Genomic DNA, 13,824 nt, shown 5'->3' on the forward strand with positions numbered 1-13,824 from the left:
GGAACATGTGAGGCAATACTGACCCTACGACTTATCTTAGAAAATAGATCAAGTAAGGGCAAACCTAAGTTTCTAGCATTTGTAGACTTAGAGAAAGGTTTCGACAATGTTGACTGGAATACTCTCTTTCAAATTCTAAAGGTGGCAGGGGTAAAATACAGGGAGCGAAAGGGACAAAGCACAACATATGTGTTTAGTGGGTGGACTGTGTGAGGAACCTGTAACCTCCACCACATTAATGTTTCTAATTGAGAAAAAGCAATTATTGATAATTTATATAATCAATATTAAAGTCTCACAAAATTATAATAATAGTAATGATCTTTTGAAAATAATTTAGTTTCGAGACAAACAGAATCGAATCGTTTAGTTTTTGCCCCCTCAGATGATTTAATTCTACCCCTCATGGGGTAATTACCCCCAGGTTGGGAAACACTAGCATAGCAGGTCCACTGAGTCAGGAAACTACGAGAAAGCAGCCATATGAAAATAATCAAGCTGGAAGTTGTCATGGAAAGCATTAAAGTGGCAGATCGATAGTGAAGCTGGTGACTCAGTTACATCCCACAACTTGAATCTTAACACTTTACACCTTACTGTAAAAAGTACTGCTCATTTCTGTAACTGATTGGTTGTATCTACAATCTTAATTTTGTAGCTTGCATTCGTATGAAACTGGAAGAGCACTGAGAATATTAATTCGAAAAAGAAAAATAGTTATTTTCTCTTTGAAAAAGAAAGCCTTAAAATAGCTCTGCATGAGCATTTTGCTGCTCCATGCGGGTTATATAGTGCAGTATTCCTCCATCTCCAACAGTGAAGCTTTGATTTGGACCTGCAACAGTAGGGTTTGAAGACATGGGTGTCAAAAGAGGGCACCCCACCAGCTGACTTATTATGGGAAGACTGGACTCTAGTGTTGAAGTGGCAGGGACTGGCCAGAATGTTTCTTCTAGATTGTTGGAGAACGTTCCAAAACATTATAGACTCTTTCACAAGATTTGAGAATGTTCCCAATCTCTGAGTTAATGGCAAATGCTTCCTGTTATTCCAAAATCTATTTCAGCATGTGAAATCAATGCATGCTTGAGAGGAAAGTACAATTATAAACAAGTACAGGAGTTCAACTTTCCAATGATGATGAAGAGTAACATTTTGTGGAAAAAGTCCTATAAATTATTGAAGGCAATCACCCAAATGATTGAGTAACTAGCCATATTGAACTTACAAATGACTCATGCAACACTGTCAACAGCTCAACTGAAGAAATAGATAAAGTTCTTCCGAACATTGTTCAAAATTACTCAGGCTGGTTATCTGAAACAGCCATTTTACCAGCACGAAAAAATAATATCAGGAAAATACAAAGGAAAACCAGCATTTATTCTGAGAATTCCATTCATATCTACCAAACTACCAACCTCAGTTACTGCTTTTTGTGACACTTGCTACTATCCGTTCTGCTTTCGTGTAGTAGGCCTATAGTGGTTGTGTGGTGGTAGCCGTTATTTTCTGGAGATGTGTGTTTGGAGTGGTCACTGTCTCACTGTAGTGGTCACCAGGACATCTTCTGCTCTTTTGCATCAGTGCATATTTTAAGGGAAAGAGTTCGAAATGTATCTATGTTGGCGAGCTTTTATGAATATTTTCGAATGTTCTAAAATATTGCCGAATCTTCCAGAAAGTTCCTGTATGTTTTTAGCGTTCTGAAATGTGTAGAATTTATTTGCACAGTATTTTATTTCAAATTAGGGTATTGTTGAGTGCTTCAGTGAATTTAAGAGAGCTGGACAGTATTTTTGAGCATTCGACAGTACTTTCTAGCGTGCATACCAACATTTTTACGATTTATTTTTAAATGTTCAGCATTACTTTGTTCTCAAGTGATCTGAAATGCTCAAAAAAAAAAAAAAAAAAAAAAAAAAAAGTAGAAACCATGTCAAGTGGGTGCTGGTATAATTACAAAACCTAACTCAATACAGGAAATAGTGACTTTGCAATTAGATACACACAGTAGTAGCTATGAAATCATATTCTGAGATTAAGAAAAGAAGTAACAAGATGATGTAGGAGCCCACCAGATGTGGCCTCGCACAGGAATGTAGGATAGGCGAGTGGTGGGGCAGTGGTGGAGCCCCTGCAGCGCCGGGGTCTTAATGAGACTTCAGTTAACAATTGTTTATTAGCGATAGTTTTACATCCACTCTGTCTTCTTCCAGCCTGCCTAGCAGTGGCCGCAATGAGTAAGTGTTGCATAAAGGCTGAGAGTAACATGTCAGGGCTGGAGAGTAGTTTGCAGGCTCTGGCATTTTTGGGGGTCGAATTTGGAAGGGAGGAGACCAGGTACCGCAGAAACAAAGCTGTGAGGACGGGTCGTAAATCGTGCTTGGGAAGCTCAGTCGGTAGAGCACTCGCCCGCAAAAGGCAAAGGTTCCAAGTTCGAGTCTCAGCCCGTCACACAGTTTTGATCTGCCAGGAAGTTTTGTAGTTCAGGTAGTTGATAAGGGTAAAACATTCCACTCAGCGCGCTCTCGTTTTTATGTCTGTCCAGATTAAATGTAAGTCCCATCAGCTCTGGACCTCTGCAAGGCATGACAGCATATAAACCTCTCTATCTACTGTGGGGGAGCACCCCCCCCCCCCCCTTTTCTTTTCCCCCCTCCAAATGTTATGGCCTGGTGGTGCCTTGGACGTAAGGGAACAGATAGATGCCCTCAAGAATGTAAACAAGCAGAAACATATTGTTTTACGAACAATCCCTCACTCACTTTTGATCGCTAATGACATTCCAAGACACATGTCTGTTTTAATTAATCTGTCATCAGCTATGATATCTGTTTACATATCATTCATATTCAATTTGTGTGTCAAAATCAGTGTGTGTAAAATACACAAGAATTACCGCTAAGCTGTTTATGTCTCACTTAGTAGCTTTGATGGAGTAAAGCTCACTTCCAGCACCAATACATCACAACAAAGTGAAAAGTCTGAGAGAACAGTCGTGGTAGGATCGACAAATAATTAAATTCGAGAAAGGCGACCAGAAGTTACTTACAAAGTAAACTGCCAAACCTATACTGGGTGACAGATCGTGCTTGAAGTGGACGCCACAAGGTAACAACGTAGAACACCTATAATAAAATAAGCCAGTCTGACACATTGTGGTAAGCCACTAAGAATAAATTATCCACTGTGTATACAATATTGTCAAATGGATCACCTCATGCTGGATATCAAAGTTATAAAATACAGTACACTCCAGATTACTCAGGGTAATATGGGAAGAAGATGCACAAATAATTTAAAAACATGAATAATCAAGACCTTTCCAAACATGTATTCTTTGTTCAAAAGTTTATCCAAATTCTGTGCATAGGTGTTATTTTTCTTGCAGCAATAATGTCTTTATAATTTAACCCCTCTGGACCATATAATGTAGAAGAGTATGAACACATTGTAGTGCAGTACAATGACTTACAAGGTTACTGTCTTCATACCCACTTTCACATTCACTGCTCTCTTCTTTATTTTGTTGTGAAGCAGCAGTCACAATTTTGGCACCACTCTCACACTGTAAGCCAGGTTCACATGCATCATCAGTCTTCAACTAGCATTCTCAGTATTCTAGCCTCATAGCACCATTTTACCAATGCAATTACATTCTCATACATTGACTGCATAATGGCACTCACATTAGGAGGTAAAAACTTATTTACAATAAGCCTTCATTAAATACGAGAACCATCTCATCATGATGTGAAGGGGTATTTCAAGAAATAGAACAGTCTTCTGAGGCAAACTCTTCTCTTCTAGACGTCAATGAAACGATGGTACAAAATGTGTGTGGACGCAGTTTTCAAAAATTTCACTATCCATCCATGCTCATTTTTGGTTGTAATAATACACGGGGAGATCCCTAGCTGCAACATCCTTGAATGCTTTTTCCCCTAATCCCTAGAACTTCACTTTGTTGTTTCCAGACGCAATAGAGTTCACAAAATTGTAATATATTCTTTACACGACTTATCCAGGAGCACGAACTTCACTTACAAGCACTGGTTCCGGTTGGTAGTCATTTCCAATACAGGGCACTTTCGTCTATATTATAAATTTGGTCTAGTATGAAATTATTTCTCCCACCAATTTTCAGAACTATTCCCAGAAGGAATCAGATACTACAACATTAGAAATAAGCCACTCTCCTTGCATAGTAAGTCCACAAATCCTGTGACGACATTTGAGCATGGTTTGCCATCCAGATGACACATTAAATATTTCTGCTAACACTTTAGTGTCACGAAAAATTTAACTTTTGTGGTCCACATCGTGCTTGAAACAGTGACACCTTCTGCTCGTTTTTGGGTAAACCACTGCAAAAGAGCAGCGTCTAACTTATCAAATTTAGATCTCTTCATGCTTTTTCATGCAGATGGTTCAGAAATATTTCATTTCCAAACAAAATCCTTATTTTGTGCTTATTCTTTTTAGTAACTCCATTCCAATACCATAATCAGCATTTAGTTTTGCCCCCCTTCTCAAGTATTTCAGTTAGTTATAGTTCTTATTTTAACATCAGCACAGGTTTCTTTAATTTCTACAGTGTGTCTTTTACAAATTTCTTTTAACATACTTCATTGAAAAACACTAGTTAACATCAGAAAACTGAATTCATTGTTGATTTACATAAAACAGGCTGGCCAATAACAGTGTGTGTCGTGTGGCAGTTGTTTAAACAATGAAAATGGCACTTCATGTCACACAACAGGTTGTGTATTGCTAAAGAAAATGTTGCAAATCTTTATTTTTTTAGAAGTTTCGAATAATCAGCAAATCAGATTATCTGCACATGAATAATTGGGAGTACACTGTACATTTAAGTGTGCTGACAAACAGAACTGTCCACATTAACCATAACAAAAACATAAATATGTGGCTTGAGAAAAATCGGTAAAGCCTGAAACTATCCAGCCAGTGAACAGACACAAGATGCAATGTACTGAAAGCATTTACATCAATTTTTTATGATTCTAATGTTTTGTACTTACATCATTCATACATAACTGACAGTTTTGGTGTGTGATTAGTTAACTTACTCTGTTATCTCAATCTGTGCAAATATTGTACAGTAAACATCTCAGTGGTAGCAAGTAATGCAAACGAACACAGTTATTGGTACATTTCGAATACTGGTGCAAGGGTAATAAATGTATCAATATGTAACAAGACTACAGTCCATACATGCTAGGTGCATTTACTTTTACATAATAGTGAAGTTGGTAGTCTTTTATGTGAAACACTGTAGCCGTGTGGCAGTCCGTGTGTTAACTGATTTTATGGGGTCAAGACTGTATGTTACATGATGTTAGAAAATTGTAATAAATGTTTTAAAGTTAATCTGTCTGTCTCATATAAATCATTTCATAGTTGGTAAATCACAAATCACATGACACTGTAAATAAAAGAACTACAGGCAATATTTGTAATGGAGGAGCTACAAAATTAATATTCAATTGGTGTCCATCATGGAATAAAGTTAAAGAGTGCCAATTCAACCAGGTAAGACTGCAACTGTCTTTAGGAATAGTGGAAATATTTGATGTCATGGGCATGGAATATGTCTGTCTGTATCTACCACTGAGGTTTAGATGAAATTTTCTTCTGAGCCCACTGGTACACTGTAAAAATGTTAACTTCATTGGACTGAGCTCTTCTTGACAAAAATTTTGCTTTATGTGGAGATTCAGAACTTGTATGGTTACTAAACATTCTGATGACTTAAGTGTGAGTGTGGATCTGGGTTGTATTGGCTTATTCCCCCAATCCAACTTCCACTTCTTTACGAGATGATTGACCTGGAATTTTCAGCCACTCTTCTTTACTGAATAGCCAACTGCTGGAAACCCTCTTTACTACTACTCTGTAGAATAATGCTAGATACAGGAATTTTTAGACTCTTTCTGCTTATGAAATAAGTAGACATACAAACTTTACTTTTTACTGTATTTGACCACCATACACCATAAAAATTTCACTTTCCACATGAATATGTAACTTCCTGCAAGTCTCTTGTACAGTCGGACATTAGAAACAAACTGAGTTACAGTTAAAAGAAAGTTGGCTTGGATACAATGACCTTTCCTAACATGAATAATAAAATGAGTCTTGCCTCTAACAAGATTGCGTCAAAAGTCTACAACAGTACTTTTTCCAACTGTTCTTGTTTTAATAATAATAGTCAATGAGACAATAAGCATACTAAAACATCTATGGATTGCCCAACAGGTACTTGTCGGGTGCTTTCTGACCGCCACGTCTATTTTCTTCCCACGACTGATTTTAAACCTGCACACACAAACATGTGACGTGCAGTAGGTAGGATTCTACCATCCGTAACTCATATCCAGAATATCATGTGTTCGAGACAGTAGAACGCTGAGTGCGTTTAGAATTTACACAGAAATTCTCGAATCACTACACTACTCTCAGCAAAGCGCACAAAGTCTTCTGAAGCCTCGGCACTCCGTTTCTGTTACCTCCTATAGGTTAAAAACTCTTTTTGATATCACTTCATCTGTCAGCTCCTCTTCAATTGCTAATTTCTGTCAATGTTGCTCCCTCTATCAACTGCTTCTGCTGAAAATGCAGTCAGTTCATTAATGGATGCAAAATTTACCACTCTTACAATTTTAGAATGACTCATTTACATCACTTTCCATCTTGGCTTTTTGGAAGAGTTTAGGCGATAGTTTTCTCCAGGCCCTGTGCAATGTGTTTTTCACAGAGATCAAAGCAATTGCAGACGTTAAAACTGCATCTTTAACACTACACTGGAAGACTGATACTGCAATCTGAGCTTAGCAGCTTTTCCAGAGAGATTCTTCGGTAACAGAACTCTAAATTTTGTATGATCCCTTGGTCCATGGGTTGAATTCATGATTTAACATTGGTAGGAAGATGTGTACCAAAAATAATACTTGATGAAGTCTGATTCTGAAGGTTAAGGTTGGCGAGTGTCAAGGATGACAACCACCTTAGAATTTGTAGATTGTCTTATTTTTTTGAAATTTTCTTTCACAGTTGGAACTAAATGCCGAAAGAAACAACCTTTGAACAACTCAGCTTTCATACATGCACCACGCTGGGCATAGGAAATAAATGGCATGTGTGTCACGTTTTTTATAGGTCTAGGCTTATATTGTTTCCCAATCACAAACACAGGTAGCATGTGATCACATGAAGAATTTCCACACACTATGACAGTTATTCTGTCCATTATTTTTACAACCCTATGTACAGGATGACTCATCTTCCACCAGGGCTTATCATCATTGTGAATTTGGTGTGGGGACAACTTACACTTATCAATAATCTCTCAAAATATTCTTTTGCACTTAGTTGCAGTAGTCTGATCATTGAATTTTATATCGCCAGAAGTACATAGTTTACAGATGCCATGATGAATTTTGAAACTATTACACCAGCTTTTTGAGAACAAAAGAACACCTTAGTAATGTTTTCTGTCTTTTTTGCCTAAAAGAACAATTTCCATGGCATGTACAGTTTGCCGAAATTTCCTATAAAAGGCCAAAACTTCTGGCTTTGGTTTTCAATGTCATATATAGCTGAAGGTGCAACATTAAATTCACTCATAATATTGCTTCGGTTCTTACCTTTTGCCAAGTTTTTGGTGCATTGCCAATGTCACTTTTGCCATTACAGGTGTCCTTTGCTGTTTGGAAAACATATACTCTATACTGTACTGCGCTGTAGTCTACTTGATTCGCCCAAGTAGCTGAATATTGATACAATAAAATGACTTTATTAAATAACTATCAAATAAAACTGCACAGCACTGATGCAAATGTAAGTGCTGTAAATTTAAGACTAGTGAACAGAAAATTGTTGACATTAGCACAAGGCTACCAATGCAACTGCCTTATCTTGCAAGAATACAATCACTCAGTGAGTTACAGTCAGGTCTTTGAAGGAAGCATTTGAGAATTCATGACATCTGGAAGCAGATGGCTCCAGTACGCCAATATCGAAAATTTTTGAGAGGTGCTTTTGGGGCCCTGAAGATAGCATACTGTACTGCAGAAACCAGTTTCATCAACATTCACATATTGACACAAAAAGTCCAGCAGACTGATTAAACACTGCCAGACATTGTGTTAAAATGTTATGCCAGATCCGCTTTGGGTCCACAGTGAAAAATTGCAGCTCTCCATAGCAAATTCTCCATGCAGGACATTATGCACTGGTTCAGTTGATACGCCTGAAACCTTAGAAATCTTGCAAATTTCTATTCCGTAGTCTTGCATTACCTTTTTCATAGATTTTGTCAATGTTTCCTTTGTGGTGACCTGAACTGAGTGGCTGGAGTGTGCTTAGTCTTGAGTGCTTGTCCAATTGCATTTGAATTCATTAATCCAGAAGAAAACTGTCTTCAATAATTGTGCAGAGTCCACATGAATTTCAAGCCATTCTGTTTTGATTTGTGCAGCAGTCCAACTCTTCAGATGAAAATATTCGCTAACAGCATGAGACACTGGTTTCTCCATTTCCAATCACAGTTGACACTCTAACCTATTCAGACAGCTGACAACTACTAACTGTGCACTGTACGTTGCTGAAATTCATTATATGATCCTTAGAATAATCAATTTCCTAACCATGAAGGCACAACAAAAATATTGTGTTCTTTCAGGGAAATTTATGAGACTTCTGAATCTACTCTCTTATTATCTGTGAACACAATCATGTGCAACTTATTCTATAGTCTCATTTAGCCTTTAATTTTTTTTATGTAAAAGAGAAAATAAAGTTTTCCACGCAGTTCTTTGTTCATAATTACACTTAGCATGGCACAACTATTTTTCTATAAACCTCCCCCCCTCCTCCTTTTCCTCAGTTCAACTGGAACACAAAGAGTCACAATCCATGATGCTGACATTACAAATTAAGGCCATTCCAAAAAAAGAATTTATCAGAACAGTATTACAATCGTAAAAAATCTGAAATTTTTATTTAGAATTGCACTAAAGTACAGTGTCAAAATGAAACAAAATTAATGAAACTAATTTACTTTTAGTTATGTTTTCTGTCTTTTTTGCCTAAAGGAACAATTTCCATGGCATGTAGATTTCGCCGAAATTTCCTATAAAAGGCCAAAACTTCTGGATTTGCCCAGACCTGTTTAGGATCAAAGTCAAGAACCCTCAATGTATCAAAATTCTTTGCTCTGGACAGAGCAACATATGCCTGGCCTGCCTCAAACACACGTGATAGAGACATTTCCACACAGTCCAGTGATAATCCCTGAAACACAAAAATAAAGAATTATGAGCTAGCAAAGAACGTGTGATAGTCATCACCACCACCTATCACAACAATGTCCTATTTCTGATATGTTAAGAAGAAACAGCTAGCTAATATCCGAACATGTAACTTCATGACAACCAACAAATATGACAACATTTAACATAAATTAATAACAAAAAATATAAGTAACGTAATACCACATGTGCCTGTGTGTGAATACATCCAAATCCCTGGCATTCCGAAGGACAAGCACCTATTACCATTTGTGTAATAAAAACATTCATGGATTATATGAAAGAACAAAGATGAAGGACATACACGGCAATTCTCTCATGGTTGTAATTGTAGATGTTAATCTGACTTTTAGTGCTGCATTTTATTTTGTTTCAGGAAATAAAATAATTACAAAACCTCATCTCACTTTGCAGTATGAACTATGTTTTTATGTTCAATGACTATTTTTAAAAAAATATTTGTGAGAACTACAAGTAACACTACACAACTGATTCAATGCATAAAGGACAAACATCCCCATTCTCACTTCATTTAATGTAGAAGACGTGAGAGTAGCGGGAACAACAAAAAGTACATAAGAAAATCTTAAAACATATGACACAGTTTCATATGAATCCTGTGAAGTAACTTCACAGCTCATTAAGGGAATTTTATTTACAAAAGTAATGATGGAATCCTTAGTGTCAGAAACCATATTATATGTATTTGTCAATCATATAGAATATGTACTAATTTGGTACAATGTTGTCGAAAAAGAAAACATCCTATGGATTAATGATGCAGGGCGGACATTAATAAAAACAATAAACTGCAGTGATAGATTCCTGACTTGACCTCTTAGCAACAAATAATCCTGAGTTAATAATGAGCATCAGAATGGATACAGGATTAGTGAACACATGTTTGTCGTAGCGAGATTGAATACTGTAACCCGCAACTTGTCTAACAATGAAAGAAAAATATACCTATTCAAAAAAAGCAGAGAACATTCACTTGATGCTTTCCTAAGAGACAATCTCCACATCTTCCCAATTAACAATGTAAGTTTAGACCACTGTGGCTTGAATTAAAAGAAATCTTACTGGCAGCTATTGAGAGATTTATACCAAATAAATTAACAAATGACGGCACAGATCGCCCACGGTACACAAAACAGGTCAAAACACTGTTGCAGAAACAACTAAAAAAAGCATGCAAAATTTAAACAAACGCAAAATCTCCAAGATTGGTGATCTTTTACAAAAGCCCGAAATTTGCACGGACTTCAATGCGAAATGGTTTTCATGGTTTCCACAATGAAACTGTCTTAAAACCTGCAGAAGATCCATAGAGATTCTGGTCGTATGTGAAGTATGCTAGTGGCAAGACACAATCAATACCTTCTCTTAGCTCAATACAGCCGATAGATACACAAAAAACAACCGAAAATTTAAGTTCCTAGCTTTCGGAATAAATGTTCCTTCATCAGGGAGGAGAGAGGGGAGAGAAAGGGAAGAAGGGAAAGTGGATTTAGTTACTCACAACCCAGGTTATGAAGCAACAGGGAAAGGAAAACAGGGAGGGTAGCAAGGATGGAGGCATGGTTGTCAGAGGGAAGCCAAAGATATTCTACTGTAAGTACTGTGCCAGCTTCTAACCAAAGAGGATGCATACAGAAGTAAAGCGGTATATAGTATAAAGATGTAGGATGAAAAGATGCATGAATGGCTAAAGAGGAAAGGGAAAGAGGAGAAGAGTGAAGAGTAAATGGGAGTGAGGTGGTTTAACGTAGGTTCAGTCCAGGGGGATGGCGGGATGAAAGGATTGTGTTGGAGTGCAAGTTCCCATCTCCGCAGTTCAGAGGGACTGGTGTTGGGTGGGAGAAGCCAAATGGCACATACGATGTAGCAGGTTCCTAGGTCCCTAGAATTATGCTGGAGGGCATGCTCCGCTACTGGGTATTGGACATCCCCTAGGCGGACAGTTTGTCTGTGTCCGTTCATGCGCTCAGCCAGTTTAGTAGTTGTCATACCAATGTAAGAGGCTGGGCAGTGCAGGCATGTCAGCTGATAAATGACATGGGTAGTTTCACACGTGGCCCTGCCTTGAATTGTGTATGTTTTACCAGTAGCGGGGCTGGAGTAGGTGGTTGTGGGGGGATGCATGGGGCAGGTTTTGCAGCGGGGTCAGTTACAGGGGTAGGAACCACTGGGAAGAGAAGGTGGTCTGGGAATATTGTAGGGTTTAACAAGGATGTTACGGAGGTTAGGGGGGAGACGAAAGGCAACTGTGGGTGGTGTGGGGAGAATTTTGTCAAGGGATGATCTCATTTCAGGGGTTGACTTGAGAAAGTCATATCCCTGGCGGAGTAATTTATTGATGTATTCGAGGCCAGGATAATATTGGGTGACAAGGGGGATGCTTCTGTGTGGTCTGAGGGTAGGAACATTGTTGTTGGACGGGGAGGAATGTGTTGCTCGGGAGATCGGATTGTGGACAAAGTCTGCAGGACAGTTGCGGGAGAGGAAAGCACTGGTCAGGTTATTGGTGTAATTGTTGAGGGATTCGTCACTGGAGCAGATACGTTTGCCACGAATACCTAGACTGTAGGGAAGGGAGCGTTTGATGTGGAATGGATGGCAGCTATCAAAGTGAAGGTACTGTTGTTTGTTTGTGGGTTTGATATGGACAGAGGTGTGGATGTGAGCTTCAACAAGATGAAGGTCAACATCCAGGAAGGTGGCTGGGGTTTTGGAGAAGGACTAGGTGAAATTCAGATTTGAAAAGGAGTTCAGGTTATGGAGGAAATTAAGGAGTGTTTCTTCACCATGAGTCCAGACCACAAAGATGTCATCTATAAACCTATACCAGGCCAGGGGAAGCAGCTGTTGGGTCTTCAGGAAAGCCTCCTCCATGCAGCCCATGAAGAGGTTAGCATAGGACGGAGCCATCCTGGTTCCCATGGCCGTTCCCCTGATTTGTTTGTAGGTCTGGCCTTCAAAAATGAAGTAATTATGGGTGAGGATGAAGTTGGTAAGTGTGATAAGGAACGAGGTTTTTGGAAGATCTTCAGGTGGGCACTGGGAGAGGTAGTGCTCAAGGGCAGAGAGACCATGGGTGTATGGGATGTTTGTGTAAAGGGATGTAGCATCTATGGTGACAAGAAAGGTTTCAGGTGGGAGAGGAGTGGTAATGGATTTGAGGCGTTCCAGGAAGTGGTTTGTGTCCTTGATGTAGGATGGGAGTCTGACGGTGATAGGTTGGAGGTGTTGGTCTACCAGAGCTGAGATACGTTCTGTTGGGGCTTTGAAGCGCGCTTCAATGGGACGGCCAGGATGGTTCTCTTTGTGGATTTTGGGTAATAGGTAGAAGGTAGGGGTACGTGGCTCAGGTGGAGTGAGTAAGTCTACGGAAACCGTTGTGAGGCCTTGTGAGGGACCTTGGATTTTTAGGATTTTCTGCAGCTCAGTCTGGATGGAGGGAATGGGATCCTGGGTAACAGCTTTGTAGGTTGAGGTGTGGGAGAGTTGATGCAGTCCTTCTGCCACATACCCCACATGGTCAAGTACCACAGTTGTGGAGCCTTTATCCGCCGGGAGAATGACAATAGAGTGGTCTGTTTTCAGCTCCTTAATGGCACGGGATTCAGCTGGGGTGATGTTGGGGGTTGTCGGGATGTTCTTCAAGAAGGACTGGGAGGCAACACTGGATGTGAGGAATTCCTGAAATGTCTGCAAGGGATGGTTTTGGGGGAGGGGAGGAGGATCCCTTTGAGAAGGTGGTCGGAACTGTTCTAGACAAGGTTCAACACTGGGTCTAGTATTTGGGGGCTGTGTATGGTAGTGAAGTGATATTTCCAGTTGAGGTTCCAGGTGAATGAGAGGAGATCTTTAACCAGGGCAGTGTGGTTGAATTTAGGTGTGGGGCTAAAGGTTAAGTTGCGGAGGAATCTTCTCACAAAATTCCAATCACTAACTTTCTCCTCCAACTGCGAAATATTTTGTTGACACCTACGTAAAGAGAAACAATCACCACGATAAAATAAGGGAAATCAGAGCTCACACAGAAAGATGTAACTGTTTATTCTTTCCGTGTGCTAAACAAGATTGGAATAATAGAGAATTGTGAAGGTGGTTCGATAGACCCTCTGCCAGACACTTAAATGTGATTTGCAGAGGATCTGTGTAAATGTAGTGACTGGAATGGAATCAAAAGGTTCTATGGACATGTATCCAGAAATACATAATTGCCACAGTAGATGGTGTTGACAAATGAAAGTTCCTCTGATCACATGCCGTGTGTTCCCTGTGTGTTGCAGGATGTGTTCGACACAGCATACTATAAGCAGCAGAATGATCTTGTATTCATGTCAGAAACAGTCATAAATGGTGCTTGTGTATGGCCAAGCAGATGGAACTGGTTGAGGCAGCACAGCTATACCAAAACAAGTACCCTCACAGCCACCAACCACACCACACAATAATTCAAGCCCTCCTTGGATGTTTGTGT

At 39.2% G+C, this 13,824-nt stretch overlaps 1 protein-coding gene across 2 annotated transcripts in view; it reads right to left on the reverse strand.

The window, feature by feature from the left end:
- Positions 1-8,997: 8,997 nt before the first annotated feature.
- Positions 8,998-13,824, reverse strand: part of LOC126334638 (ATP-dependent DNA helicase PIF1) — a 103,671-nt gene continuing 98,844 nt past the window's right edge. For both annotated transcript variants that reach the window (XM_049997076.1, XM_049997075.1), the window contains exon 11: positions 8,998-9,318. In XM_049997076.1, the coding sequence (XP_049853033.1) occupies positions 9,088-9,318 (231 nt within the window). In that variant the 3' untranslated portion in view covers positions 8,998-9,087. The remainder of the gene's footprint in view (positions 9,319-13,824) is intronic.

Source organism: Schistocerca gregaria, chromosome 2 (assembly GCF_023897955.1).
Source record: "Schistocerca gregaria isolate iqSchGreg1 chromosome 2, iqSchGreg1.2, whole genome shotgun sequence".
NCBI classification, from domain to species: Eukaryota; Metazoa; Arthropoda; class Insecta; order Orthoptera; family Acrididae; genus Schistocerca; species Schistocerca gregaria.